At 40.6% G+C, this 27,916-nt stretch overlaps 1 protein-coding gene across 4 annotated transcripts in view; it reads right to left on the bottom strand.

The window, feature by feature from the left end:
* Positions 1-27,916, bottom strand: part of SORCS1 (sortilin related VPS10 domain containing receptor 1) — a 576,537-nt gene that overhangs the window by 77,769 nt on the left and 470,852 nt on the right. For all 4 annotated transcript variants that reach the window (XM_027528998.1, XM_027528999.1, XM_027529000.1 and 1 more), the window contains exons 15-18: positions 26,051-26,168; positions 24,286-24,416; positions 21,568-21,681; positions 5,094-5,265 (exon numbers count right to left, since the gene is read on the bottom strand). In XM_027528998.1, coding sequence (XP_027384799.1) covers positions 5,094-5,265; positions 21,568-21,681; positions 24,286-24,416; positions 26,051-26,168 — 535 coding nt within the window. The remainder of the gene's footprint in view (positions 1-5,093; positions 5,266-21,567; positions 21,682-24,285; positions 24,417-26,050; positions 26,169-27,916) is intronic.

The raw sequence follows: 27,916 nt of genomic DNA, 5'->3' as shown, positions 1-27,916 counted from the left end.
ACAGCACCACTTGATATTGTTAGTCTTTTAAAATACCAGTCTTCTGATGGGTACATAGCAATAATTTATTATAGTTTTAAATTGCATTCTCTGGATAAGCGGTGGTGTTGGTAATTTTTCATATGCTTATTGGCTATGTGGTTACCCTCTTTGAGATTTCTAAATCATTTGTACATTTTCTACTAGGTTGATGGAATTTTTCTTATTGATTTGTAGGATTTATTTATATTTTTCTGGGCATGAGTCCCTTATTGAAAGTGTGTATTGAAAATAACTTCTTCCCCTCTAGATTTCACCTTTACAGTTTTTAAAATAATGACTGTTGAAGAAAAGAAATTCTCAATTTTAATGTAATCTTAGTAAATCATATTTTTCTTTATATTATAAGGTTTTCTTTCCTGTTTAAAAAATATTTTCCTAATCCAAGGTCATGAAGATATCCTTGTGTGTTTTCCTTTAAGCACCGTAGTTTTCTCTTTCAAAATTAGACTGACAGTCAAGATTATTTTGGTGTGTTTTGAGAGGTCAAGATTCACGTGTTCCCTCATACTCAATGCTGCAGCACCATTTACTGAAAAGATAATACATTATCTACTGTACTGAAGTCTCATGTGACATAAAGTACATACTTATGTGCACATATATATGTATATTATTATGTCATAACTCAATTGAGCATATAGAAATTCAGTGTGAAAATATTTATCTTTCAATGGTACTGGGTCAACTGGCTATATTTATGGAAAATATATATAAATTTTGGCCCTTGCCTGAAACAATTCTGTTCAAAATAGATCTTAGGCTTAAATATGAAAGCTAAAGAAAAAAAATGTGTGGTATGATATCTTCACAATCTTGGGCTAGACACATTTCTTAAGCAAGCCACAAAAATAATTAATTATTTATTTTATATAACTACTGAAATATCTGTGTTTGCATATGCCATTTTCAAATCTATTCAATTTGTCTCAATGATAGTATGTCTCCTCTTCTCTCTTTTCTACTTTATTTTGATTAATGAGACACTTAATATTCATCCAGTTCTCCTATCTGTAGTTTGATAGCTCAGCATTACCTTACCGTTTTTTACTTGTGACTAGATATTAAAGCCGGAGAAGGCAATGGCACCCCACTCTATTACTCTTGCCTGGAAAATCCCATGGACGGAGGAGCCTGGAAGGCTGCAGTCCATGGGATCGCTAAAAGTCGGACACGACTGAGCGACTTCACTTTCACTTTTCACTTTCCTGCATTGGAGAAAGAAATGGCAACCCACTCCAGTGTTCTTGCCTGGAGAATCCCAGGGACGGGGGAGCCTGGTGGGCTGCCGTCTATGGGGTCACACAGAGTCGGACACGACTGAAGCAACTTAGCAGCAGCAGCAGCAGATATTAAAGCACACATTCTGAATATGCTGGTTCTAATATAAAAGAGTACTTTTATCAATACTTCTTCACAGACATTTCATGGAGCTTAAACCTCTTTAATTCCATTTAATTCTTTTCACATACTATATTATTGTTGTCATGTATTTTAATTCCGCATGTATTTTAAGTCCCACAACGGATTAACATGATTGGTCTACAAAATTGCTATTAACTTCAGTTCACAGGCATATCCACCATCTTTCTTATTCTTCACTCTTTCCATTATTTCTGTGCTTTTGCCTGGGGTCATTTTCTTTATGCCTGGACAATTACCTTTAGTGATTCTTTTCACAGAAATCAGCTTATATGACTCATTCTCATTTTTGCTTGTCTGAAAAATGTTTTTGCTTTAGCTTCACTATTTTTTCCTCAGCACTTCAAACATGTCATTCCATTTTTGTCTGCGCTGCTTTAAAATTTCCTCTTGTTTTTAGATGATGTCAGTAGTTTGAATACAATATCTAAAATACCCTGCTTTGAGTCTTCAGATTCTCTTGAATCTCTGTGTTGATATGCTGATATCTTTTGTCAGTTTTTGGAAAATTCTCTGACATTATCTCTCCAAAAATAATTCTGGCTTCTTACTAGTTCCTCCCCTTCAGGATGACTGTGTTCACTCTTTCCGCCATGTCCTTTGGTCTCATTATTCTTTTCCCTATTTTCTACTCTTTTCCTCTTATGTTCCAAATGTTATATTCCCTACTGTCATTGCTTCTAATAAACTGATCCTTCACTCACCTGGGTTCCGTCTACTACAAACCCCTCTAAGTTCCTAATATCAGTACCTATACCTGTAGTTCTATGACTTCCATTTGATTACCGCCACCTACTGATGACTGCTGTGGGATTAAATTTTATATCTTGTCCCATATTCATAAACATATTAATCATATATCAGGAAATATACTCTTTTTTCTGTTGTTTTTTTTTTCCTGTTCTTGGTCCTGATTCTTGATATATCTGTAGTTATTTAAATACCCTAAATTTTACATGAAAAAAAAAAGTAGTAAGGCTGCTGGTATATGTTATTTTCCTCTAAAGAGGATTTGTTACAGTTTCTGACATTTAAAATGGGGGAATCATTCTAATAATGATTAGACTGAAATAATTTCAGGTGGGATTTCAGGGTGTAGAGAGTCTGGTCTAATTCCATTCTGTCCTTACTCCTATCATAGAGCAGTCTACAGGACCTAGTCTTGAATCATTCACCAGGGCTTTCCCCTTGATAGTCTCTAAATTCAATTTTTTTCTATCTCCTCAAAATGTAATACTTCTAAAAACTATGTTTGACTTCACATCCTAAGTGATTACTTGCTGTTTTATCTGCATCCCTCAGATATTGTCAAATAACTCAAGGAAACAAAAGTGAACGTGAAAAGTGTCAGTGGCTCAGTTGTGTCCAACTCTTTGCAACCACATGGATTGTAGTCTGCCAGGCTCCATGGAATTCTCCAGGCAAGAATACTGGAATGGGTTGCCATGCCCTCCTCCAGGGGATCTTCCCAACCCAGGGATTGAACCTGGATCTCCCGCCTTGCAGGCAGATTCTGTACCAATTAAGCCACCATGGAATCCCCCAAGGAAACAAAGCCATCATGGAATCCCCCAAGGAAACAAAGAACAGAGAATACTGTATAAATTCTCTATGCTTCTCTCCTCTCTGGGATTTGACATCATCAGTCCCAGCTGACTTGGTAACTCTGAAGTCCAATCTTTATCTTCCCAACCTCGAGTCTACCAACAGATGTTTAGCCAACACTTTTGGTCTGACCTTCTACTAGGAATCTGAAATCTGACCTCTTAAACAGTGTGACAGATGAACTGGCAAAGTTCTTGAGGGGAAATACAACATTAAATACAGCACAACTCATCACAATGAGTTTCCTCTCTCTCAAGAAAAGAATTGAAATTTCCTAAGTCCTCTTCCTCCTTCTCTGTGTGTGTCTCTCTTTCCCATTCTAACTCTTGCTCTAAATAATACATATTTATTTGCTTTGCAGCAAGCTAGTCTGTCATAGCCTCAGGCAGAAGCTCCCCCAAGATTTATTTCTGTGAAATGCAAGTAATTCCAACTAGCCTAAATTGGCCCATCTCTTTCTAGTTCCAACTGAAGAACACTGGGGAACCTTAGTGTTTAGAAAACTGGGTATGGTTAAAAGGCACTTACTAAGGAGACAGGAGAAAAGAGTATTAGGTTAGAGCAGTGCTTGTCTAAGAGGTCCTTGAACTGAAGGCAACAGCATCACTTGAGCCAGGAATTCCAACTCATTAGATCACAGCTTTTTCTATGGAAATTAAAATACTAAGTATTTTGAGCAAACCTGACAATGTAATCCAAACTACATCTTTTCCCCTTCAAGGAGCCTCTTGGACTGGTCTGGGCCTCTTGATGTTGCCCTTGTTTCTTTCTTTCTTTTTTCTTGAAGCATAATGCATAACCTATGACCCTGTTAGAAAAGGATATTCCTGGGTCTTACCTCAACCTTCTGTATGAGAATCTTTGAAGATGCAGCCCAGAAAACTGTTTTAACATGCTCACCAGGTAATTTTTATCTATGTTAGAGATGGAGAGTCACTGAACTATCAGAAGACAAGGGGAGAAGAAAATGTTGTATATCTTTATCCTGATGTCATTGTGAACTTTTCAGATTCCTTTGCATTCACATGGCTGAAAGTGGTGTTGGCCATATTTTAGGTACATATAAAACATGGTTGAGGGTAGGACAGCCTGGTTTAGTAATTAAGATCATTTAATGAAGGTGTTTATCCTTTAGAGGCCAGCTGCCTCATTTACAAGATGACAAATGTGCCGTAAACATTCTAAAATATGTAATATAAATGTCATCTTATTCTACCATCTAATTACTCAGAAACTTCAGATAACTATAGTGTGGCAAACAATAATTGATGTTTATAATAATATTCCTGAGGCACTATTAATATTAAAACAATAAACCTCTCAGATGTCAAGGAAATTATATTTGATTAGTTTAGATTGGTCTTGATGCTATATGTATGACTGGTTAATGTTGTCTTTAGAAAGAAAAGCCATGACTTCAGATAAAGGAGGAAGACAGCATTAGCAGCTTTTAGGTTAGTTCAGTATGTATATGTGTTAAGCTGTTCTAGGAATACTATTAATGTATTCTAAGAAAACATTTTGCTAAAAGTGCCAATAATAGAAGATTAAATCCAGACAGAATCCCTAAGTTACAGGTTCAGTAAGAATGAAGAACAGTCCAGGTTCGATGCATGATACTGGATGCTTAGGGCTGGTGCACTGGGACGACCCAGAGGGATGGTATGGGGAGGGAGGAAGGAGGAGGGTTCAGGATGGGGAACACACGTATACCTGTGGCGGATTCATTTTGATATATGGCAAAACCAATACAATATTGTAAAGTTAAATTAAGTAAAATTAAAAAAAAAAAAGGATGAAGAACAACTTGCAGTGAAATGAAAGTACTTGAAGAACTGTGTCAGAGAAGGCAAACTTAATAACAAATACCAAGGAACTAAAAGGGGAATACAGATTTTAAATAAAATTTAAAATTAAAAAAATATATCTATGTAAACAAAGACAAAAAGACATGTGAACCAAATCATGATTTCTTGGGAGAAGTCACTGGCTCTAGAAGGTAGAGGGGAGGCGGGGCCCGGTCCTACCTCTTCCAGCTGCACCATAAGAGTAACGTTGTGCCCTTGCTCCGCCGTCAGCTTTCCATCAGCAGTGACGATCCGCAGCCCCCGTGGGGCCTTCCCTGGGCACTTCTGCGGCTTGGCTGTGTACTGTTCTCTCACTCCATCGGTGCAGTTATTGGAAACCACCTTTCTATACCTAAATGGGGAAAAGCTCACATTGTAATTCAGCCCATGATAATTTGGATCACTCCCAACTTTTCAAACCTTCTGCTCAGCCCTGAGGGTTAGCCATAACTACCTTTCATGGTGTCAGGAAGGTTACAGTTTGTGTGTAGTAAGCACCCAACGGAGAGGCAAATCATCATAGGAACATATTGCATCATTATTAACATTTTAATTTATGCTTTTATTATCTTAGTTGACAGATATACAATTTCACTTTGGAGTTGTGGGAAATGCATAGCAGGAGAAGATGTGCTCTTTCCTTACCCTCAATAGGTTTATAATCCAGGTGAAAAGATGTGTACTTAGCTGCTCAGTCATGTCCAACTTTTTGTAACCCCATGGGCTATAGGCCACCTGGCTCCTCTGTTCATGGGGATTCTCCAGGAAAAAATACTGGAGTGGGTTGCCATGCCCTCCTGCAGGGGATCTTCCCAACCCAGGGATTGAACCCAGATCTCCTGCATTGCAGGTGGATTTTTTTTTTACCATCTATACATGGATAATCCAGAAAATATTTCAAAGGCTATATAATTAAAGGTCAGAATAAGTACTATATATATTGTAATATACACATGTATATATTAGAAAGGAAGGTACAGTTCAAAGAAAGATTATTATGCATTATATGTCTCAATATTAGATACTGTACAGGCTGTTGCACTCATGGTACAGTACAGAAAGGTGGCTAAACTTGAGAGTTTCTACTCAATATTTTATGGGATATAATGCCTAAACTATTGAAATTTCACTATTTAGACTATAGATTGAGTAAATCCTCCCTCTATTTTGCTTTTTTCTTGTTTTAGCCTTAATAGGAAAAAAAAAAAAAGAATTATGCTACCAATTTGTCCTATACAATTTATCAGATTTATAGTATATTACAATCTATGGGTTTTCTTTAAGACTTTTGAGGTCCAATGTTATGCAGTCATCATCGTTTTTTTGTGTGTGTGGAGTCCACAGCAGCCACATTATGTATTCATATATTTGGTTTCTCCAATCTACCTGGGGAAGGTACTGGTAGATTTCAAAATGCAAGCAATCAAAAGTCCAAGGTCTTTCCATTCTTCTAGACCATAAGTTGACAAGCTTTTCACATAAAGTGCCAGGGAATAAATGTTTTAGCTTTGCAGGTTATATAGCTTTAGTCGTAAGTATCCAACTCTTGGGTTGTAACATTAAAGTGGACATAGAGAATGCATAAAAGAACAAATGAATCTGGGTTCTAATAAAACTTTATTTACAAAATCTGGCAGTGTGCAGGCTATTGCTTACCAACTACTTCAAATCTAGCCAAAGTCCTTTCTCTGTCCTTAAGTCTCAAGACTGACTACCTAAAAGCATGATTGAGAAAATAAAATTAAATACCATCTGGGAAAGCACTTTGAACACTATGACTGTAAGGCCAAATATTAATATTAAACTCACCTCATAGGGTAACCATAAGGATGAAATGGATTACTGTACACAGAACACTTAAAACCACCCTGACAGTTAGCAAGTGATTATGAAATGTTATCAGTTATTTTTACTTAACATTATTATCTATCCTCCCTGTTCACAAGCTTCACAAATTCCCATTTCCTTAAGATAAATCACAAATCCTCTAACTTGGGCCTGAAGGCCTCCATAAACTAACTTGGTTCTACTTTTCTGGACTCTTTCTCCCCAACCAGCTCATTCTGCTTTAGCCAAACTTCTCTTTTCAATCCTCTTGAAAGTGCTTCTTTTCTTTTGTTCTTTCTGCTTCCATGTCCACCTTTTGCCTAATCAGCTGCCTAAAACTTATCCACACTTTAAGTGGCAGCTTATCTCCTCTCTTTTCCTGATTGTGAAAGTAAAATCATAAGTTCAAATTTAGAGAGTACTAATATGTTCAGGGCTTTCCTGGTGGTCAGATAGTAAAGAATCTGCCTGTAATGCAGGAGACCCAGGTTCATTCCCTGGGTTGGGAAGATCCCCTGGATAAGGGAATGGCTACCCACTCCAGTATTCTTGCCTGGAGAATTCCATGGACAGAGGAACCTGGTGGGCTACAGTCCAAGGATTGCAAAGAGCTGGACACAGCTGAGCGACTAACCCTTTCACTAATATGTTCTAGACACTCTGCTAAGTTCTTAACATGATTTGCTTTCAAACTATCCCTAATAAAGAAGGTATCATTACTCCCAATAAATAGATGAAGAAATTAAGATTCATAGAACTTAACTAGTTTTCTCAAGATCACACAGCCAGCATCTAGACAATTTGGATCTAGGATACATGTATTTGTTACCACTGTACTGTACTACCTCTTTAAAATAGGTGAGATATGTGTCATCTCTTACAGGAATCCTTATGATTTACTTGATAGGAATCAGTAATGCCTTGTATGACTTTCTTCCTTCGTGTGACTGTGAACTTTAAGCTTGTCACTGAAGGCATACTTGTGCCGCAGACATGCAAGGCTGATAATCACTAGGTCCATACTGGGATGACTGTATAGAGTTTAAATGTTGAAATATCTGTCTAGAAACTGGCTATCATCACTGGCCCCAAACCCTGCAGGCACCACACCCACCAACCCAGCTATGTTAACCCCTATCCTTGGAGTCCTTGCTTTTCCTGGCAATCCAGAAGTGAATGGGTTAACACCTAATACACCAAGGAGCTTCCTAAATCCTGCTCCTGTACTGAGAGAGCCTTACTCATTCTGACTGGTCACTGCCATGTCTGAACATCTTCAAATCATCCTATCTGATATTAAATATTTTGAAAAGTCCATGTAGGTGCTTATGACTGTATGCTGATTTGAAAGAAAATAAGGGAAGCTGGGGGAAAAAAAAAAAAAAGATGCACACACTGGAAAATGGTGACATTCTGGTACCAGCAATGGTAGCAGAGAAATGACCAGCAATGTCATACAGTAATTATGGCATCCCAGTGAGTTAAACTGCATCACAAACTCCCTGCGTGTTTCAGAAGTCAAGCACAATGCATATTAAAGGCAGGTTATAACTTTAATCACTTAGCGTCCAAGCACACCTGTGACTATCTTGGCGAGGACCCCTGGAGGCATGGGCTCACTACCACGTGGCATCATCAGCTAGAGAACGTTTCTTTCGTGTGTCGCTGTTCTGACCAATCACCACCCTGGGCTTTCCTGAAGCCTGAAGCAACAGGAGTTCTGCTTAAACACAAAGCATGAATCCATTCCCCTGGGATTCTGCCACAGAAAAGACCGTTGGTAATTTTTTCAATGCTCATTAAAAACCATTCTGAGACCATTTTATTTCCTGGAAGAAAATGGCTTCACATTAGCCCTATCAGACCAGTCTCTGATATTTATAAGAAAATTGAGCAGAAATACAGAGTTCATTTACTCAAGTAAGCACACACCTGCTTTGTGCATTACAGAATGGTTCTATTTTCATCCCAGCAGCTGTCCCTGGGTCTGAGTCACATAAATGAATAATACATTTTATATGCTATTAAATGGGGCTGCTTACCTCCGCAATAACAAGGCAACTTATGATTATGTTGGACCTAAGCTCTGAATATTACTGGGATGCATTTAGTTGGTAAAACATTCTTCAATCTGCCAAGAAGAAAAGGGCTTTGCATTGGCAAGGGAGTCTTTGCACAATTACTGAAAGGAAACATTCCACAAATATGCCTTTGATATTACCGACTGCTCATCAGTAGATGGTGTCTTATTACTTCAACAACCCCAATTTCAGCTATTCTCTTCCTTCTTTTCTTGATACTCCTCTGTCACCCTTTCCTTTTTACTCTATCCTCTTTGATTTTGCTTCTGCGCTGCCTGTCAGTCTTTAAAAAGATGAAGGTCGTAGCTTTTCTTTGTGAGAGTAAAATTGGAAAAAGCATCAAAAGTCTTCATATCCTGTGATTTGGCTGTTTAGCAGTTGTTGGTTTTTTTTTTAACTTACAATTTTGGTACAGATGCTTGCAGTGCAAATGTTTGCTATATGTTTGTGACTATTCTGTGTATGTTAAGGTGACAATATAGTCTGGCTTAGTCAGTCACCACTGTCTCTGTGATGTTAAGACTCTGCCCACAGAAATCAGTTTAAATGAGAATCCTGGGCATCAGTGTGTTTTTGTTTTTAATTTCCCCTGGTGATTCTAGTGTGCAGCCAGGATTAAAGATCACTGCCCTGGTGGTTAAAACTAGTGTTCTGGAACCAAACTGCCTGAGTTTAAATGCAGGCTATTACACATTATAGAAACTTGGGCAATTTACTCAGACTTTAACGTTTGGGTTCTCTGCCTATAAAGTAGGTATAATTACAGAAACAGTTCCTAATGTTCTTGGGAGTATTAAATGATATAATGCATTCAAAAGGACATAGAAAAAATATGCCACATTGCAAGACCTTAATAAATATTAAACATCATAAGGTAGTAAAAAATTGCATTTAAAGTTTTAAATACTAATTCCCTGGTGGCTCAGATGGTAAAGAGTCTGCCTGCAAAGTGGGAGACCCAGATTTGATCACTGGATCGGGAAGTTTCCCTGGAGAAGGAAATGGCAACCCACTCCAAGTGTTCCTGCCTGGAGAATCCTATGGATGGAGGAGCCTGGCAGCCTACAGTCCATGGGGTTGGACACAAGTTGGACACAACTGAGTGACTTCCCTTACTTAACTTACTGACTTAAAGTTTTAAATACCGGCTTGCTCTTACAGCTGGTAAAAAATCCACCTGCCATGCAGGAGACTCTGGTTTGATTCCTCAGTTGAAAAGATCCCCTGGAGGAGGGCATGGCAATTCACTCCAGTATTCTTGCCTGAAGAATCCCATGGACAGAGGAGTCTGGTGGGCTACAGTCCATGGGGATGCAAAGAGTCAGACAGGGCTGAGCAACTAAGCACAGCCTTTTACAAGTTCCCTGAAAGTAGAAGCCATGCTCTTACTGCCAAGATTATCTTCAGATCAAACTGGATCACATCAATTCCTTCCTTAATATTGTTTAAACTGCCCATGGTTTAGTCATAAAGAATAGGGTTTGGGTTTAAAAGATAGTTTCATGATCTGTGGTCCATGCATTTTTTTAAGCTTTAGCTCTTTTCACTGCCCTGCATGCCTCCTAAGCTCAGGCCAGGCTAAAGGCTACTTGCCTTCTTCCGTTTGTGTTGTTCATCCTCCCTGGGATGATCTTTACTCTGTCAAGCTTCTATTCATTCATTAAAAATCAGTGCAGACATTATGTTTTCTTATTACATTATCTCTTCTCTTTTTTCACAGTAGTTATTACATGTTATGACCAAGAAAGAGGTAGAACTCTAGGTTTTCTTATAGCCAAGGTAGGACTTACTGTCACTGAGCTCTGGTGTCCCTCATGTGTGAGCACAGTGGAAAGAATATATTTGTTTATTTTCTTGGATTATACTATGCGTCCTTGTTTTGAAGGAAAAACTTTCCGCTTACAATAACACGTGACTTGAAATGAGAAATGGGGCAAGCCCTGGAGACAGAGAAGGGAGTTGGTTCTGGGTACAGCGCGTGGCTAATACTTCAAGTAGGTCTTTCTAGACTCAGTGTGCTCATATTTCAGCAATAGTACTATGTAGCAGTCATACCCCCAACATTCAGAAATAACAGGGTTCCCTGGCGGTTTAAGCAGGTTCTCCAAGTTTCTCTTCTCAAGGCAATAGCTCTCAGAACTTTCCCCTTAAACAGAGGAAGCAGACCTTGGGCTTAGGGGAATGTCACTGGGCAGAAGATAGGTGAGGGGAAGAACACTTGTCTTCCACTAAGTAGGATGGAAGCACAAGTCATTTAACGTGAACACTAAACAGAATGCAACATCATTCTGAATGGCAGCATGCTGAAGTGGGACATAAGGCCGAGTTAAACTAAATGACAGCATCAGGAGGATGGCTCATGGAATCCACTACAGTCAACTAGTTACATAACAAATTCATAAAAGGAAAATTTCCCTACTTTTAAACATCTGCAGTCCAAGGAATGCTAACACTGGGCACTTCAGATAGCTTATGGACATGTCAGAACCTGAAGGGGTCAAAGATCAACACAATCCCTCTGTTTTGCACATAAGGAAAAAAAAAAGAGAGAGAGATAAGAGTTTAGAGGGCTTCCCAGGGTCACACAGCGGGCAAGCAGTGGTCAGGGGCTCTGGACTGGGTTTGGAGCTCTCTTGCCATGATGCCATACCACCTGGATGAGGATTTTTATTCCCAATGCCACTGGGCAAGGACAGTGGTGTGAGAAACCTGATCTCCGTTCACCTTCTTCATTTCCAACCCTAATGCCATCCTGTAAACATGTGGGAACGTGTATCTAAGAAACATATTCTGAAGGATCAATTCTGTAGCAGCTGAGAAGTCTAGACCGTCTGCTGTGGAACTGAATGGGTGCTTTCCAAAAAGAAAAAAAACAGCTACACAGGCCCCTGCAGTTTTGGGTCTGCAAACACTGCAAGTGATTTCCTTTCTGTGGACTTGAAACACATGGACCACTTTTAGGACCAATTATTCTCTGTGATGTACACTGACATATGTTGCTGAATAAATCAGACTGAACATCAAGAACCCTACCAGGATCAGAAACGAGATCACTTGGGAAAAGAACACAGCCCCCAAAGGCCCTAGAAATAGCAACCCCAGGGTGATGGCAGGATAGCCAGGCTCTAAGTGTTTTCATAGCTCATGTAGAGAGGATTATGTTTATAGAAAGCATTTTTAAAACATTCTAAATGTATGTGAGAGTATGGAGATAACTGTTTTGCTATAATTTATGTGTATATATATATTTTTTTTCCTGGACCCACTACTCTTATATAAATACAGAATTAATGCTATTTAAATCTTTTTTTTAATTCTTGATTAAATATTCCCATTGAATATTGAGAAACTAACACTGAGGAACAACAAGAACCATCACTGTACACTTACATTATTCCAGAAGAGATTAACGGCTCCTTTAAAGAAACTTCACAGACAAAAATTTCTATACTTACTTTTTTAAAAACACATCTAGAAATATCTCTAGCTTAGAAGCAAAAAGAAATCTGTTCCTTGATAAGATTATCTTTGTTTCTTACAATATACCAGCCCAATGCCCACTTTATTTTATATTTACAGAATCTTTCATGGTTGGCATGAAACAAGCAATGCTCTAGTTAATTTAGCAACTGAACTCATATCAAGTTCCCTGGATCTGAAACAGTGTAAACAAGATTTAACCATATATAAGTATCAGTTAAGTCCAGTCTCTCAGTCATGTTCAACTCCTTGTGACCCCATGAACGGCAGCACACCAGACCTCCCTGTCCATCACCAACTCCTGGAGATTACCCAAACTCATGTCCATTGAGTCGGTGATGCCATCCAACCATCTCATCCTTTGTTGTTCCCTTCTCCTCCTGCCCTCAATCTTTCCCAGCATCAGGGTCTTTTCCAATGAGTTAGCTCTTCGCATCAGGTGGCCAAAGTATTGGAATTTCAGCTTCAACATCAGTCCTTCCAATGAACACGAGGACTGATCTCCTTTAGGATGGACTGGTTGGATCTCCTTGCAGTCCAAGGGACTCTCAAGAGTCTTCTCCAACACCACAGTTCAAAATCATCAATTCTTTGGCACTCAGCTTTCTTTTTAGTCCAACTCTCACATCCATACATGATGACTGGATAAACAATAGCCTTGACTAGACGGAACTTTGTTGGCAAAGTAGTATCTCTGCTTTTTAATATGCTGTCTAGGTTGGTCCGGAGAAGGCAACAGCACCCCACTCCAGTACTCTTGCCTGGAAAATCCCATGGATGGAAGAGCCTGGTAGACTGCAGTCCATGGGGTCGTTAAGAGTCGGACACAACTGAGAGACTTCACTTTCACTTTTCACTTTCATGCATTGGAGAAAGAAATGGCAACCCACTCCAGCGTTCTTGCCTGGAGAATCCCAGGGATGGGGGAGCCTGGTGGGCTGCCATCTATGGGGTCACACAGAGTTGGACATGACTGAAGCAACTTAGCAGCAGCAGCTAGGATGGTCACAACTTTCCTTCCAAGGAGTAAGTGTCTTTTAATTTCATGGCTGCAATCACCATCTGCAGTGATTTTGGAGCCCCCCAAAATAAAGTCTGCCCCTGTTTCCCCATCTATTTGCCATGAAGTGATGGGCCCAGATGCCATGATCTTCATTTTCTGAATGTTGAGCTTTAAGCCAACTTTTTCACTCTCCTCTTTCACTTTCATCAAGAGGCTCTTTAGTTCTTCTTCACTTTCTGCCATAAGGGTGGTGTTATCTGCATATCTGAGGTTATTGATATATTCCCAGCAATCTGGATTCCAGCTTGTGCTTCTTCCAGCCCAGTGTTTCTCATGATGCAATCTACATATAAGTTAAATAAGCAGGGTGACAATATACAGCCTTGATATACTCTTTTTCCTATTTGGAACCAGTCTGTTGTTCCATGTCCAGTTCTAACTGTTGCTTCCTGACCTGCACACAAGTTTCTCAGGAGGCAGGCCCAGTGGTCTGGTATTCCCATCTCTTTCAGAATTTTCCACAGTTTATTGTGATCCACACAGTCAAAGGCTTAGCATAGTCAATAAAGCAGAAATAGATGTTTTTCTGGAACTCTCTTGCTTTTTCAATGATCCAGCAGATGTTGGCAATTTGATCTCTAGTTCCTCTGCCTTTTCTAAAATCAGCTTGAACATCTGGAAGTTCACAGTTCATGTATTGCTAAAGCCTGGCTTGGAGAATTTTGAGCATTACTTTACTAGAGTGTGAGATGAGTGCAATTGTGAGGTAGTTTGAACATTCTTTGGCATTGCCTTTATTTGGAATTGGAATGAAAACTGACCTTTTCCAGTCCTGTGTCCACTGCTGAGTTTTCCAAATTTGCTGGCATATTGAGTGCAGCACTTTCACAGCATCATCTTTTAGGATTTGAAATAGCTATTGTTATTGTTCCGGAGAAGGCAATGGCACCCCGCTCCAGTACTCCTGCCTGGAAAATCCCATGGATAGAGGAGCCTGGAAGGCTGCAGTCCATGGGGTCGCTGAGGGTCAGACACGACTGAGCGACTTCACTTTCACTTTTCACTTTCCTCATTGGAGAAGGAAATGGCAGCCCACTACAGTGTTCTTGCCTGGAGAATCCCAGGGACGGGGGAGCCTGGTGGGCTGCCGTCTCTGGGGTCGCACAGAGTCGCACACGACTGAAACAACTTAGCAGTATTGTTATTGTTCAGTTGCTAAGTTGTGTCCAACTCTTTGTGACCGCATGGACTGCAGCAAGCCAGGCCTCCTTGTCCCTCACGTTCTCCCAGAGTTTGCCAAGTTCGTGCCCAAGAACATAGTATAAATGTGTAGTACATAGTGTATATCAGTTCAGTTCAGTCGCTCAGTTGCGACCCCATGAACCGCAGCACGCCAGGCCTCCCTGTCCATCACCAACTCCCAGAGTTCACTCGAACTCATGTCCATATAGTATGTATAGTATAACTATATAGGCTTGGGCTTTTGTATTTGCAAACTGAGATATTTATAGTTATCAATGGAGTAACAAAGAGAAAATGAATTTGGAGTTATTTCAGCACTAAATGCCAGATGACACACAGATGAATACTGATTTCATTTTATTTAAACAAAAGGAACTCATTTATTAATCAGGTAAATGCCTTATCTGCCTTGGGTCATCTTGGAGGCAGATATGCATTTTGGAGTACAGTGCTTCTAATTCTGTGAGTTTATGAGCCTATGCAAGGTATTATTTCAGTTTTACAGAAGACAAAACAGGTCCTGATATTAAATGTGTCCTAGATCTCAGGACTGTCATGACTATTATGTATCAAATGTCTGGACTATAGATACACAATAAAAGGAAATTTCCCCCCTCTTTTTACCTTCACTGTAGAGGAGCCCTTAGATGACAACTGTTGGTGATGTTTTACAATTTTGAAAAGTGACTACTATCACTAGGTACTGTGCTGCCTGCTTCATAGAAAGCATCACATTTAATCAGCCCCCAACAGCAAATAGTCAAATTTCATAGTTTAGGAAACTAAGGCTCAGAAAGGAAGTGACTTGCTAAAGATGAAGGTAGAGATTGTTTCATTCTAAAATAACTCTGTTCTTTACCAAGCAACACCTCCTGCCTTAGAGTTCACTCTCTATCCACAGTAGACTGAAGGCCTAGTACCAGCCTCCTGGCTTTCCATGGAGTGGCTTGTGGGAGGCATGAAGGAACAGGTGAAAAGCGGCAGGGACAATGTGGCAGAACTGTGCTCACACGCTGTGTCGTGGTGTGGACACTGGACACCTTACATCACTGGGCTAAGAGCTAAGGACTGGTAGCTACAGCCACTGGAGGGATACTTTACACCCATTTCAGCTCTTATTCTAAGTCTTTCTGAGATCTTTCCAAGAGCTGAAAGGAAACTGCACACCCATTCATTTCTATACACGGAAACTGATAACAATTTTGGCATCTCCTCAAAAGAGCATTTCTATTGGGCATAATAACAACTGATGCCAGGATGTTTCCATCATGGTGAAGGGAGTGAACCTGAGAACAGGGCTATCTACACAGCATAATAAGCTGACTGTGAGAGCCGCCATAACCGTTTATAAAGTGAGGGCTTAACAAAAATAAAAGGGAAGTTTGCCTGGATGCCTTCAAGTACACTTGCAGAAAGATGCTACTGGCAGATCTGCTTGTTAAGCTTTATTGACAAGGGATGGCTGTTTTGCAGACCAGTTCAACCCAAGTCTGATTACATGGCTGCAGCGTGTGCCCTGTTGTGAGGACTGGGTGAAGCAAGTCAGGCACATGACAAGTGAAATCTATCGGAGGCAAGAACTCTCAAGCCAGCCCTGCCCTGTGACTCCTCGGCACTTCATCTCAGCCTGAAGTTAATACTACATATTCTGTGCTGACAACCAGAGATGCCCGTGGACGGGTTAAAATGGGCACTGGAGAGACTTAGGGGCACTATGGCTCTTTAATCCTAGAGACCTGAGGCTTTGTCCAATATCTCCCCCAATGCCTGGCTACTAATCTGACATCACAGCTTGTCCCTGAAAAACTAGCAGCCTGGCCCTTTCATCTGGCTCATCTCTTGTTCCTTTGCCTGTAGTAACCTGCCTCAAATCAGTTCAGTTGTTCAGTCGTGTCCAACTCTTTGTGACCCCATAGACTGCAGCACACCAGGCCTCCCTGTCCATCACCAACTCCCGGAGTTTACCCAAACTCATGTCCTCACACCTTCTTAATTTAGGAATCCTGCTTACCCTTCCTCCTAGTGTTCCCTTACAGAATCACTGGTATTTGTATTTTAAAGAAGGACGGAAGTTAATATAACTGAATATCTCACGTATGGGATTTACAGGCAGCGTGTGGGCAGGAAGCTGGTGTTTCCACTCCTATGGGGGAGATATTTGGCAATGCCTAGATACTCAGGTCTAAGAAGGAATCAGCTGACTGGGTGGAATTTGCTTTAGCAGCTAGCAGAAAGACCTTCAGCTGCCAAAAGAGACTCAAATTATTGTTGCAGGATTTTAATAACAAGTATTATAGTATACGAAAGCTAACTGTAGCATTGTTTATAGCGGCAGAAAATAGGAAATGATCAAAACGTCCATGAAAGGGATTACTACATAACTCCTGGTGCCTGAATCCTAAGGGGTAAAAAGAAATTAGATGGAAAGAAGCCTCATAAACTCCGACATCAAAAGATGTCTAAGATGCGTTTTTGAATGAAAAAGGCACATAAAAGAATAATACGTCTAGTAGGAAACTGCATATAAAAGCAACCAAATTAATTTTGTGTATCTTTTCACTTAATTATTCCCTGACAAATGCAAAAGAAACTGTTTAGAAACATGCATATCAAACAGATCATATCGTGTAGGAAAGGGGGCCAGGATTGGGATGATAACCTAAATTTGCTTTTTAAACACAGAAAACATACGTACATACTTTTTTGTAATTAAATATCTCTAAGTGAAAAGCTAAATGTTTGATTGCAGCACGGTAGTGGCTACCACCTTATTGAGAATCTGTACTTATGAAATGCCACCAAATCAACATATAGCCAGGTGGCATCTGGGATCAGGGGCTGGAGTGGCATTAAGGCAGTCAGAAAGATTTGCAGCAACATGGACAGACCTAGAGATTTTCACACTTAGTGAAGTAGGGCAGAGGAGGAGAAATAGCATACGACATCCCTTATACGTGGACCCTAAAAAGAAATGATACAAAGGAAATTAATTACACGACAGAGACTCACAGACTTAGAGAAGGAATTTATGGTTGCTGTGTAGGGGGGAAGGAGGGGCAGAGGGATAGTTAGGGAATTGGGGATGAACATGTTCATATTCGGAGAAGGCAATGGCACCCCACTCCAGTACTCTTGCCTGGAAAATCCCATGGACGGAGGAGCCTGGTAGGCTGCAGTCCACGGGGTTGCGAAGAGTCGGACATGACTGAGCGACTTCACTTTCACTTTTCACTTTCATGCACTGGAGGAGGAAATGGCAACCCACTCCAGTGTTTTTGCCTGGAGAATCCTAGGCACGGGGGAGCCTGGTGGGCTGCCATCTCTGGGGTCGCATAGAGTCAGACACAACTGAAGTGACTTAGCATAGCATAGCATAGCATAGCATGTTCATACTGCTGTATTTAAAATGGATAACCAACAAGGACCGACTGTATAGCACAGGGAACTCTGCTCAATGTTATGTGGCAGCCTGGATGGGAGGGAGTTCGGGGGAGACTGGATACACACACACACACACACACACACACACACATATATGTGGCTAAGTCCTTTCGTGGTTCACCTGAAATTATCACAACATTTTTAATCAGCTATACCCCAATACAAAATAAAGTTAAAAAAAAAGAAAGGCAAAAAGTTCTTTTTCAATTTCATTTACATATTACCTCTTACTCACTCTTGAGTTGGCTACAGACCCTGAAAATGGAAATTTGATGGTACGGAGTCTTCTTTGAGGATGAGTTCAGGAGCCTGTCTCAGCTAAGGGTCTTCCTATTCCTGATGCAAACGTATAGACTATATGTCAATCAGTGAGGTTATGATTGATACCCTTCCTCCCAACCTTAGGCCACAGGGTGCTATGAGGGTGGTTACTCTTCCACCTGTGAGCCCCCTACTTTCAAGAGCAGGGCCTTTGTCCTACTTGCTGATGGCTGGTATTTATATGTCCCCTTTACACAAACTAGCTCACTAATGCTGATGATTTTCTGCAATATGTTTGAATGGAATGGATGAAGCCAGCAGATGTAATAACAAAATTCCCTTAGGGTGAGATGCTCTCAGATAATAGACACTGACAGGAACAACCCTCTGGGAGTGGAGGGGGAGCACTAGGAAGTGATGCTGTGATTAATAAACATAATTGCATTGACAAGCATTTATATATCTGGATACCTACTGCTGAGTCAAAGCTATGGTTTTTCAAGTAGTCATGTATGGATGTGAGAGTTGGACCATAAAGAAAGCTAAGTGCTGAAGAATTGATGCTTTTGAACTGTGGTGTTGAAGAAGACTCTTGGAGAGCCCCTTGGACTACAAGGAGATCAAATCAGTCAATCCTAAAGGAAATCAATCCTGAATATTCATTGGAAGGACCGATGCTGAAGCTGAAGTTCCAATACTTTGACCACCTGATGCAAAGAACTGACTCATTGGAAAAGACCCTGATGCTGGGAAAGATTGAAGGCAGGAGGAGAAGGGGATGACAGAGGATGAGATGGTTGGATGGCATCACCAACTCAATGGACAAGAGTTTGAACAAACTCTAGGAGATGGTGAAAGATAGGGAAGCCTGGTGGGCTGCAGTCCATGGGGTCACAAAGAGTCAGACATGACTGAGTAACTAAACAACAACAAACCTACTGCTGAACCATTTATAATTGAAATTTTTATCTTTTAGAGCATAGATGAAAACTTCCATTGAATAGAATATATAAATTACTCATCTCTGATGTTTTATTTTATATGTGTTAGGATTTATTTGGGTTTCACATACTGAGTTCACCAAAGGAATGGTGAAATCTGTTTAGGAGTAGCTAAAAATATGTGTGTCTAAATATGCATGTAAATATTGATACATGTGCTGCTGCTAAGTCGCTTCAGTCGTGTCCGACTCTGTGCGACCCCATAGATGGCAGCCCACCAGGCTCCCCTGTCCCCGGGATTCTCCAGGCAAGAACACTGGAGTGGGTTGCCATTTCCTTCTCCAATGCATGAAAATAAAAAGTGAAAGTGAAGTCGCTCAGTCGTGTCCGACTCTTAGCGACCCCATGGATTGCAGCCCACCAGGCTCCTCCGTCCATGGGATTTTCCAGGCAAGAGTACTGGAGTGGGGTGCCATTGATACATGTATATAATTATAAAATGAAAATATATATACATTCTTAATAAAGTGAAAAGTAAGGGTTCATAGACCTTCTTTTTCTGCCTTATTACAGTGGTTTCAGTAGCATTTGGTAAAATTTAGACCCCTCTGTACTTCAGCCTCTTCTCATTAATACCAAAGAGAGAATAGCATAACTCCCTTGACTAACTCTGTGAAAAAAAAAAAAAAAATCAATTCTGAAATCAGCTTCAGGGGCTCCCAGTGCTCTTTACAATGTCTAAACATGTTCGTACATGCAGGTGATACAACTTCTTTCTCTGGCATTTCTTCACCATTAAGTTGAGTGATTTCAGCAGCCTTTTTCAATTTTTCACATGGTACTAGATGCTCAAGATCTCACTGACCATTTGCTGTAAAAATGTTACTTGCATTTTTCTCAAATTTTGTGTTACAGTGCAAATAAATCATAGCTTATTTATTTATTCAATCATAGATAAGAACATTTGATGTGCATGTCTATGTTTTCTTTCTCTCCTTCTGAAAAAAAGTTTGAATGGAATAGATGAAACCAGCAGATGTGATAACTCAACAAAAATCCCTTAGGGTGAGATGCTCTCAGGTAATATCCACCAAGTAGTATATACTATTCTAAGAGTAGTATGTTATTTTGGTGATATTTTTTAAATTAAAAAAAGTAAACATTTAAAATACAAAAGTACCTAAAGAAGAACATGAATGTCCTCTCCTCTGGATGGCAGCTCTCATGAGAAATGAGAAGGGCAGCTGTCAAGGAGTGCTGCCTACTGGTAAGTGCCTGCTTCCCCTCCCTCCCTCTCCCTCTCCTTTCAGCCCTTTCCTTCCTGACTGTCTTCAAACTGAACAATGGCTTCCTTCTTGCCTTCACACTTAGATGGAAACATCAGTTTTGGCCTTGCTGGTCTTCAGACAGGAACTATATTATTAGCTTCCCTGGTTCACCATCAGTGCTCAGACTGTGCCTAGAAACAAACCGTCTAACTTCCTGGGTCTCCAGCTTGCCAACTCCCCCTATAGATATCAGGATTTGAACTTGCCCACCTCCACAGCTGGGTGCTCCCAGTCCTTTTAACAAATCTCTTTATATATACATATATATCTCCAATTGGCGATAGAAAAGCATATCTTTGGAAAATCCTGATGAATACCAGAACATAGTTCTGGTTTCCCAAATGGCTCAAAAATGTCCTTTGATAGATTGCTTGAATTAGATTCCAAATAAGTTCCACACAGTAGTTTCCTGAGTCTATAAATACCAGTTACAATTTTGGGAAAGTCACCACATGGTTTTCCTTTTTATGGTATTTCTTAAATAATATTGGATAAACCCCACAGCACGTATCATTCAACACAAAATTTTCAAATCTGATTCCAGATTTATAAAGATCAGAATGCATGTCTTCAATGTGTCAAGACTGGATAGAGAGAAAATGGAACACATTCCTGCTAACACCACCATACTCTTGAAAAGCCAATGAGCTTCTTTTCTGCCTCTAGTTTCCACATCTATAGAGCAGGAAATGCACATGGGAAATATTTATTTGACCTTCCACACAGGGATGCTGCAAGGTAAAAGGTAGTGTCATGTAATTAAATAGTTGTGAAATAAGGATCCAAAAATGAAGCAATCTGTATATTATCATCATTGCTATCTTCATCCAAGTAACTTGTTTTGTTTCTTTATTTGCAACTGGAATCTTATTCTCAGATGGAATTTGCACTATTAATGCAAATTTGTGCTGATTAAAATGAACAAAAGCGAATAGACTGGTGCTATAATGAAACAGACCTGGTCTTTGGTCAGAAGTGATTCTATAAGTTCATCTCATGCTGAAAAGCAGCAGCAGATGACCTCCTCAGGCCAACGCTTCAGGCACTCACCCAGTACTATTGAGGTAACTCTGCCCCAAGCTGCAGTCCTTCGACAGAGAGGATGGATTGAACCAAAAGGCTGGCAGGCACTGACCATTGCTGTGTCGTTCGTAACCATAGTCACTGTTGGGGAAAAAAATGAGAGAAACCTTTCAGTAGGTGGCAACGTTACTGAGAACAATTTAAGTCAGTCCACAGCCAACTTCTACCCTGGTCAATTAGTAAAAAGAAAACAGTCATTCACTAAATCAATGCCTTTTCAAAAACGGAATCTTTCTTTCTATCAATTACCCAAGAAAACATTCTACAGAATCCATTTTGAGAAATGCTAACTTGGAAGCCACAGAGACACATGTATAGAGATGAAAGCTCAGTGCCCAGTAATTCCCATTATACACCTTTCAGGAGCATAGATATTGTTCTCATCAGGGGGAGACACAATAGTGATTGTGCTTGGGCCCTGAGAAAGCTAGAATGGTGGAAGCCCAGTCCCCCGTGTCAACTGCATTGAAAAACCTAAGGCATCCACACGTAGCATAATCCTCACTACTAGTGCTGTCTTTGGGGTGCTCTTCCAAGACTTCTGGATCTACCAAGGAGAGCTGAGCCAGGTCTCTCTGGGCACAAGCCATCTGCTTCAAAGTCACAGCAGGAAAGGCAATGTACTTCGGGAGTGTTGCGAGCATTTTCCCCAAAGGAAAACTCTGTCCTATTCAGTTAATGCCACCGATTGCTTTAAGTTTTCTCTAGTTTGAAAACAAAGAGTTTTCTCTCAGCCTCCTTGAATTCTTGCCTCCCGGAACCTTTGAGTCAACTCTCTTGGCTTCTGAAAGATAAAGCTGGGCACAGAGAATGGCAGCACATCACACCTCCTCACGCACAGACAATTGCAGGCAGCGATGGCAAGCACAGGTATGAACTGGCCCACCTGTGTGATGGAGGCGAGATGCTGGCACACAAAGGTTGGGAAAGAAGAACTAGGCTTGCTCAGGGGCCTGGCACCAGGCAGTTGGTTCTCAGAATTCTGCCCACACCAGCTGGGTTTGATTCTGGTGCAACACAGCATGGGTAGAAGGACTTCGGGACTCTGCCTACAGGACGCCCTGTGTTCATTTCAGGAAATTACAGTAACAGGCAAGGCCATCTAGCAGAGGGATGTCCGGGGGAGAGCCAAACTGAGAGAGAACATTCAGGGACAACCACCTTTGCCAAAAAATCACTGTTTGGGAAGGCCAAAGTCAAAGCTCTAAGATAAAAAGTTAACTCCCCGTGTGGATCCTCCTTGAATACAGTGAATAAAGAAGCAGCCAGGGTTCCGAAAGAGGCACGTGATGAATGACAAACATTCCACACAAGTTCTCCCTGTGAATGTAGTTCAGGATGTCAATCCTGAAAGGCAGGACAGAGATGAAATATTTTTGTCATTGTAACAGTGTTGTGCTGACTAAAAGGAAAGTCAGGGCTGGGGAGGCCCCTGCAGAATTCCCTGTGAGTCCCAGTGTAACTGAAGCTCTGTCTGCCTCCATCAGAGCCCAGAGAGAGACAGAACTGCCTCTTGGCTTGCCTTCTCTACCAACAAGACAGGAATAGCCTTGGGTTATAGGTCTGAGTACTGGCAGCCAATGTGGCAGGACTGGCCAGTACTATTTATTCAGAGAATGCTCCTAGAGGTCTACCATGAGAGATGCTTCTTTTTTCTAAGTAATGTTATGTGCATGTACACAGTATCTCAGCCCAATCACTGATATTCTGATGATCAGACATGTGACTGATGATTGCTACCCAGCTAATACTTTTAAGTAAATGTCTTTGTTTCTTATGCTGGTTAAGTTCAATCATTAACACTGGCATACACATTTAGCAATTGCTTTCTCTAAACCAAAAACACATAAATACATTTTAAAAAGGAGGAGGAAAAAAACGAGACCGAAAATGGGATGGACGTGATCAAGAGGGTTGGTTACCACCTATTCAGCTTCAATCATCCTTCAACCTCATCTGACAGTCAAAACTAGCACAAAGCAAGCACATCATTGGCCCCACAAGCTAGTTTTCTGCTTAAGTAAAGCTCCAAAAACATGTTGTGGCACTCTGAGAATATTTAACATCTAAATGTTGCACTCTTTTTCCAGTTTAAACTAGGTTAATACTGGTAAAAGGAGAAGGCTCTCCTACTGCTAGGTTCATAGAGCCATAGATGGCAATGCCAGTGACTCCATCCTTGCACTGAATTCAGAAAAATATTCCATGGCTTTCATAAGCAATTGTCAGCTAGCCACTAATTGAAAACCTCCAGGTATAGAAAATGCACTGCCCTAAATGACCATAATTTCACTACCAGCAACCCTAGATTCTAGAGAGATTTTTATCTTGAACACACATACATTTGCTCCCTGAAACATCCACTTATTGTTTAAGTGTTGCAGTCAAAAGAGACTCAGGGTGGATCTGGCTTCTCTTTTTGTCCTGAGACCTGTCAAATGTGTGAAGATAATTACTAGCTATCTCCTGAGTCCTCCTTAAGCCTAAAGAAATCCCTGTTTTTTTTTTCTGTATATACACACACACATAACCAGTAAGCCATGATGTCCCCACGTGGTAATTCACACAAACATGAGGTTTATCACTTGGATCTATGCATGTAACTATTCAAATGTAAACTTTCGTTTAAGGCCCACATGGGTTTGAAATATGCAGTGACTACATGGGCTAACAGCACGAGCTCACCAGTCAAAATCAGCCTCTGTGCAGACGCAGGGCTCAGACTCCATGGCGCCTGCATATTTTCCCTGCATGCATTTCCGCTCGGATTTTCTCTTCTTATATATCCTCTTCGCTCCCATGATGCATGCTTCCCCCTGTAAGGAGACAAGAATCTCACACTGTTGACCCATAGGCATGACCTTCCCTACTCCACACTAGGACAGTCCAGGGAGATGGTCTCAAATCTTAGGGTGATCTGGACGTGGGCAGTCTGCTTTGTGCTAATAGCATTTTCTTTTCAACGTCTAGAGTCCTATTACAGAACATGACGACAAAGTTAATCCTAAGAAGCACCGAGAGAGTGTCAAAATGTCCTGAACTCTGTTTTCAGCAAATCCTCACTTGGCAAGGTGTTGAGTAGAAGGGTATGAGGGACACACAGGTAATTAAGACTCAGCTTGTAACAGTGTATTACCAACAAACCTATGGTAATTAAGTTGACTTCTTCTGTAATAAAAGATTGGCACATGATCATTTATGTGCATATGAAAGAAGAATATTGCTAAGAAACATAAAGGTCCATTTTGCCTCGGTTTATTATGCCTCTGCCCACACAATTTTACTGCACTGATTTTACATCCCTCTACGAGATAACCACTGGAGAAGGAAATGGCAACCCACTCCAGTGTTCTTGCCTGGAGAATCCCAGGGATGGGGGAGCCTGGTAGGTTGCCTTCTATGGGGTCGCACAGAGTCAGACACAATTGAAGCGACTTAGCAGCAGCAGCAGCACAAGATAACCAATAGCACTACATTCAGTGTTTCTCCACAAAATAAATGAACGCTTTGAATATTACAATGTCCATGCACTCCAAAGGGGAAAATATCAGCTATGTGAATGAGCAATCCTTTCATTATTGAGCCTCCAAGAAAAGTGGGTGATTCTAGCTGATGTAGCTCCCATTGTCAAACCCAGCTCTGTGTGTGTGTCCAAACGACCAGAGAGACTTTTGTCTAAGCTACTCTACACTGTCTGTCTTGAGCAAGCTCACTTTAACCAGCTGCACTACACATCGACACATAAATATACAACTCAGTCTAGGTTTGGAGTATATGTTGTGTTGCTTTCTCAATATAGTGATGGCTTTGCAAGCAAGGGCCCCAGCTATGTCCTTTGAGAGGCTGGCAGAATGAGTTCTTGGGAAATCAAAAGAGAGATGTTTTATCCAAGCATTCTATCAACAATATGAGCAGAGTAGCAGAGGGGCCAGGATGAAGGAAATTTTCCTACTAATTCCACAACCTTATAACAAAAGAAGCTTGGAAGGAGGCATAAAGCAGTATCTAATCCCAGGGAATCACAGTGGTGGGGAGGAAGAACTTTACTGGCACTCCTCACCCAGCCCAATTTTGCTGTTTTATGTCTCTGTTTGCATTGCTAGATAAAACTGAAGAGCCTTTCCTCACCCTTGCCCCCACACCCTGCAACCAGATGACATGCTCAGATAAATTATGTTTGGATCTCTGTGCTGAGTTGCTGTTTTGTTTTGAGTTGTAAGTCTAAGCCAAGCGCATTTGAATTTTATCTCATTACACCCTAGTACAATAAAAACATAAATTACTTCACAACAGCAATAAATGTTGAGTTTGTTCACTGCCATGGCACCCAGGACACATAAGAAACCACCAGATGGACGTTTTTGCCCAGAGAACCCTGATTCCTACATTTGAATGACTATCTTCCCCCAGTACTCTCCATGCCTCCCACCCAGGACACTCGTCCCCCTACCTGGCTGTGCAGCTGCCAGGGTCTGTAGTCCTCCTCGGCACAACGCCTATCGAAAATGGACTTGTAGTCCACTTTGACCAGCTGCCATTCAGAGCGGTGACTGAAGTGTCCAAACACTCTGCAGATGATACAAATACTCACAATAATAGCAATGCTGACAGGTGCAACCGCAGTTAGCATTTGTTGAATATTTACTACGAAGTTAGCACAATGCTAAGCATCCTATATCGGTCGTATTATTTGATCCCCAAAACACATTTCTGAGGAGGGTTGTTATTATTGACTCCACTTTACCTGTGGGTAACCTGAGGCTGAAAAAGTTTTAACATGCAAAAACCAAAGACAAATCACCAAGAACTGGTAGAGTTAGAACCCAGGGGTGTTAGACTAAAAGCCTGCAGCTATATACTCCACAACAAGAACTGCTGACCAGAAAGAAAAAATAAAAATGAGAAAACAATCACAAATCCTGCCCCCTATGCAGTCCAAGATTACACTTCAGGTTCTCTTGCATTTAATCGACCTGGTCCTGTGGTTTCCATACTATTTTATCTTCCCACCATTCCCAAGAAGAAATAGGCAACAAGGCTGAAGAGCTGTAACTACTTCCTACCCTGTTCATTCTACTTTCCTGACTCAGAGAAGCTCAGCTACTTAATGAAGTGTTTGAATCACCTGTTGCCAATGTGAATAAAAGCTACAAGGCAGCCTTTACAGTCAGCTTTTTTCATCTGTGTTTTGTAAATATAAAAACCGAATAAAGACAAATTATAGAATAAATTGCTAACCCACTGGGTAAAAGTGTAACTGTTAGGCATATTAATTTTTGTTGCTCTTTTCTATTGTCAAAAAAAAAAAAAAAAAGAAGAAGTAAGGAGAAAAAAAAAATCAGAAAATGTACCAACTGTTTACTTTGATTTAAAAATTTTCACTGTTGACAGGATCAGCTGCTTTAAAATCTTCCCTCTTCTCTGAATATTGGAAATAAAAGCAAAAATAAACAAATGGGACCTAATTAAAATTAAAAGCTTCTGCACAACAAAGGAAACTATAAGCAAGGTGAAAAGACAGCCTTCAGAATGGGAGAAAATAATAGCAAATGAAGAAACTGACAAACAACTAATCTCAAAAATATACAAGCAACTCCTGCAGCTCAATTCCAGAAAAATAAACGACCCAATCAAAAATTAGGCCAAAGAACTAAACAGACATTTCTCCCAAGAAGACATATAGATGGCTAACAAACACATGAAAAGATGCTCAACATCACTCATTATCAGAGAAATGCAAATCAAAACCACAATGAGGTACCATTTCACGCCAGTCAGAATGGCTGTGATCCAAAAGTCTACAAGCAATAAATGCTGGAGAGGGTGTGGAGAAAAGGGAACCCTCTTACACTGTTGGTGGGAATGCAAACTAGTACAGCCACTATGGAGAATAGTGCGGAAATTCCTTAAAAAACTGGAAATAGAACTGCCTTATGATCCAGCAATCCCACTGCTGGGCATACACACTGAGGAAACCAGAATTGAAAGAGACATGTGTACCCCAATGTTCATCGCAGCACTGTTTGTAATAGCCAGGACATGGAAGCAACCTAGATGTCCATCAGCAGATGAATGGATAAGAAAGCTGTGGTACATATACTCAATGGAGTATTACTCAGCCATTAAAAAGAATACATTTGAAGCAGTTCTAATGAGGTGGATGAAAGTGGAGCCGATTATACAGAGTGAAGAAAGCCAGGAAGAAAAATACCAATACAGTATACTAACGCATACATATGGAATTTAGAAAGATGGTAACGATAACCCTGTATGCGAGACAGCAAAAGAGACACAGATGTATAGAACAGTCTTTTGG

Source organism: Bos indicus x Bos taurus, chromosome 26 (assembly GCF_003369695.1).
Source record: "Bos indicus x Bos taurus breed Angus x Brahman F1 hybrid chromosome 26, Bos_hybrid_MaternalHap_v2.0, whole genome shotgun sequence".
In the NCBI taxonomy this organism is placed as follows: Eukaryota; Metazoa; Chordata; class Mammalia; order Artiodactyla; family Bovidae; genus Bos; species Bos indicus x Bos taurus.
The sequence above is the reverse complement of the archived record's forward strand: the minus strand, read 5'-3'. Positions and strand labels throughout refer to the sequence as shown.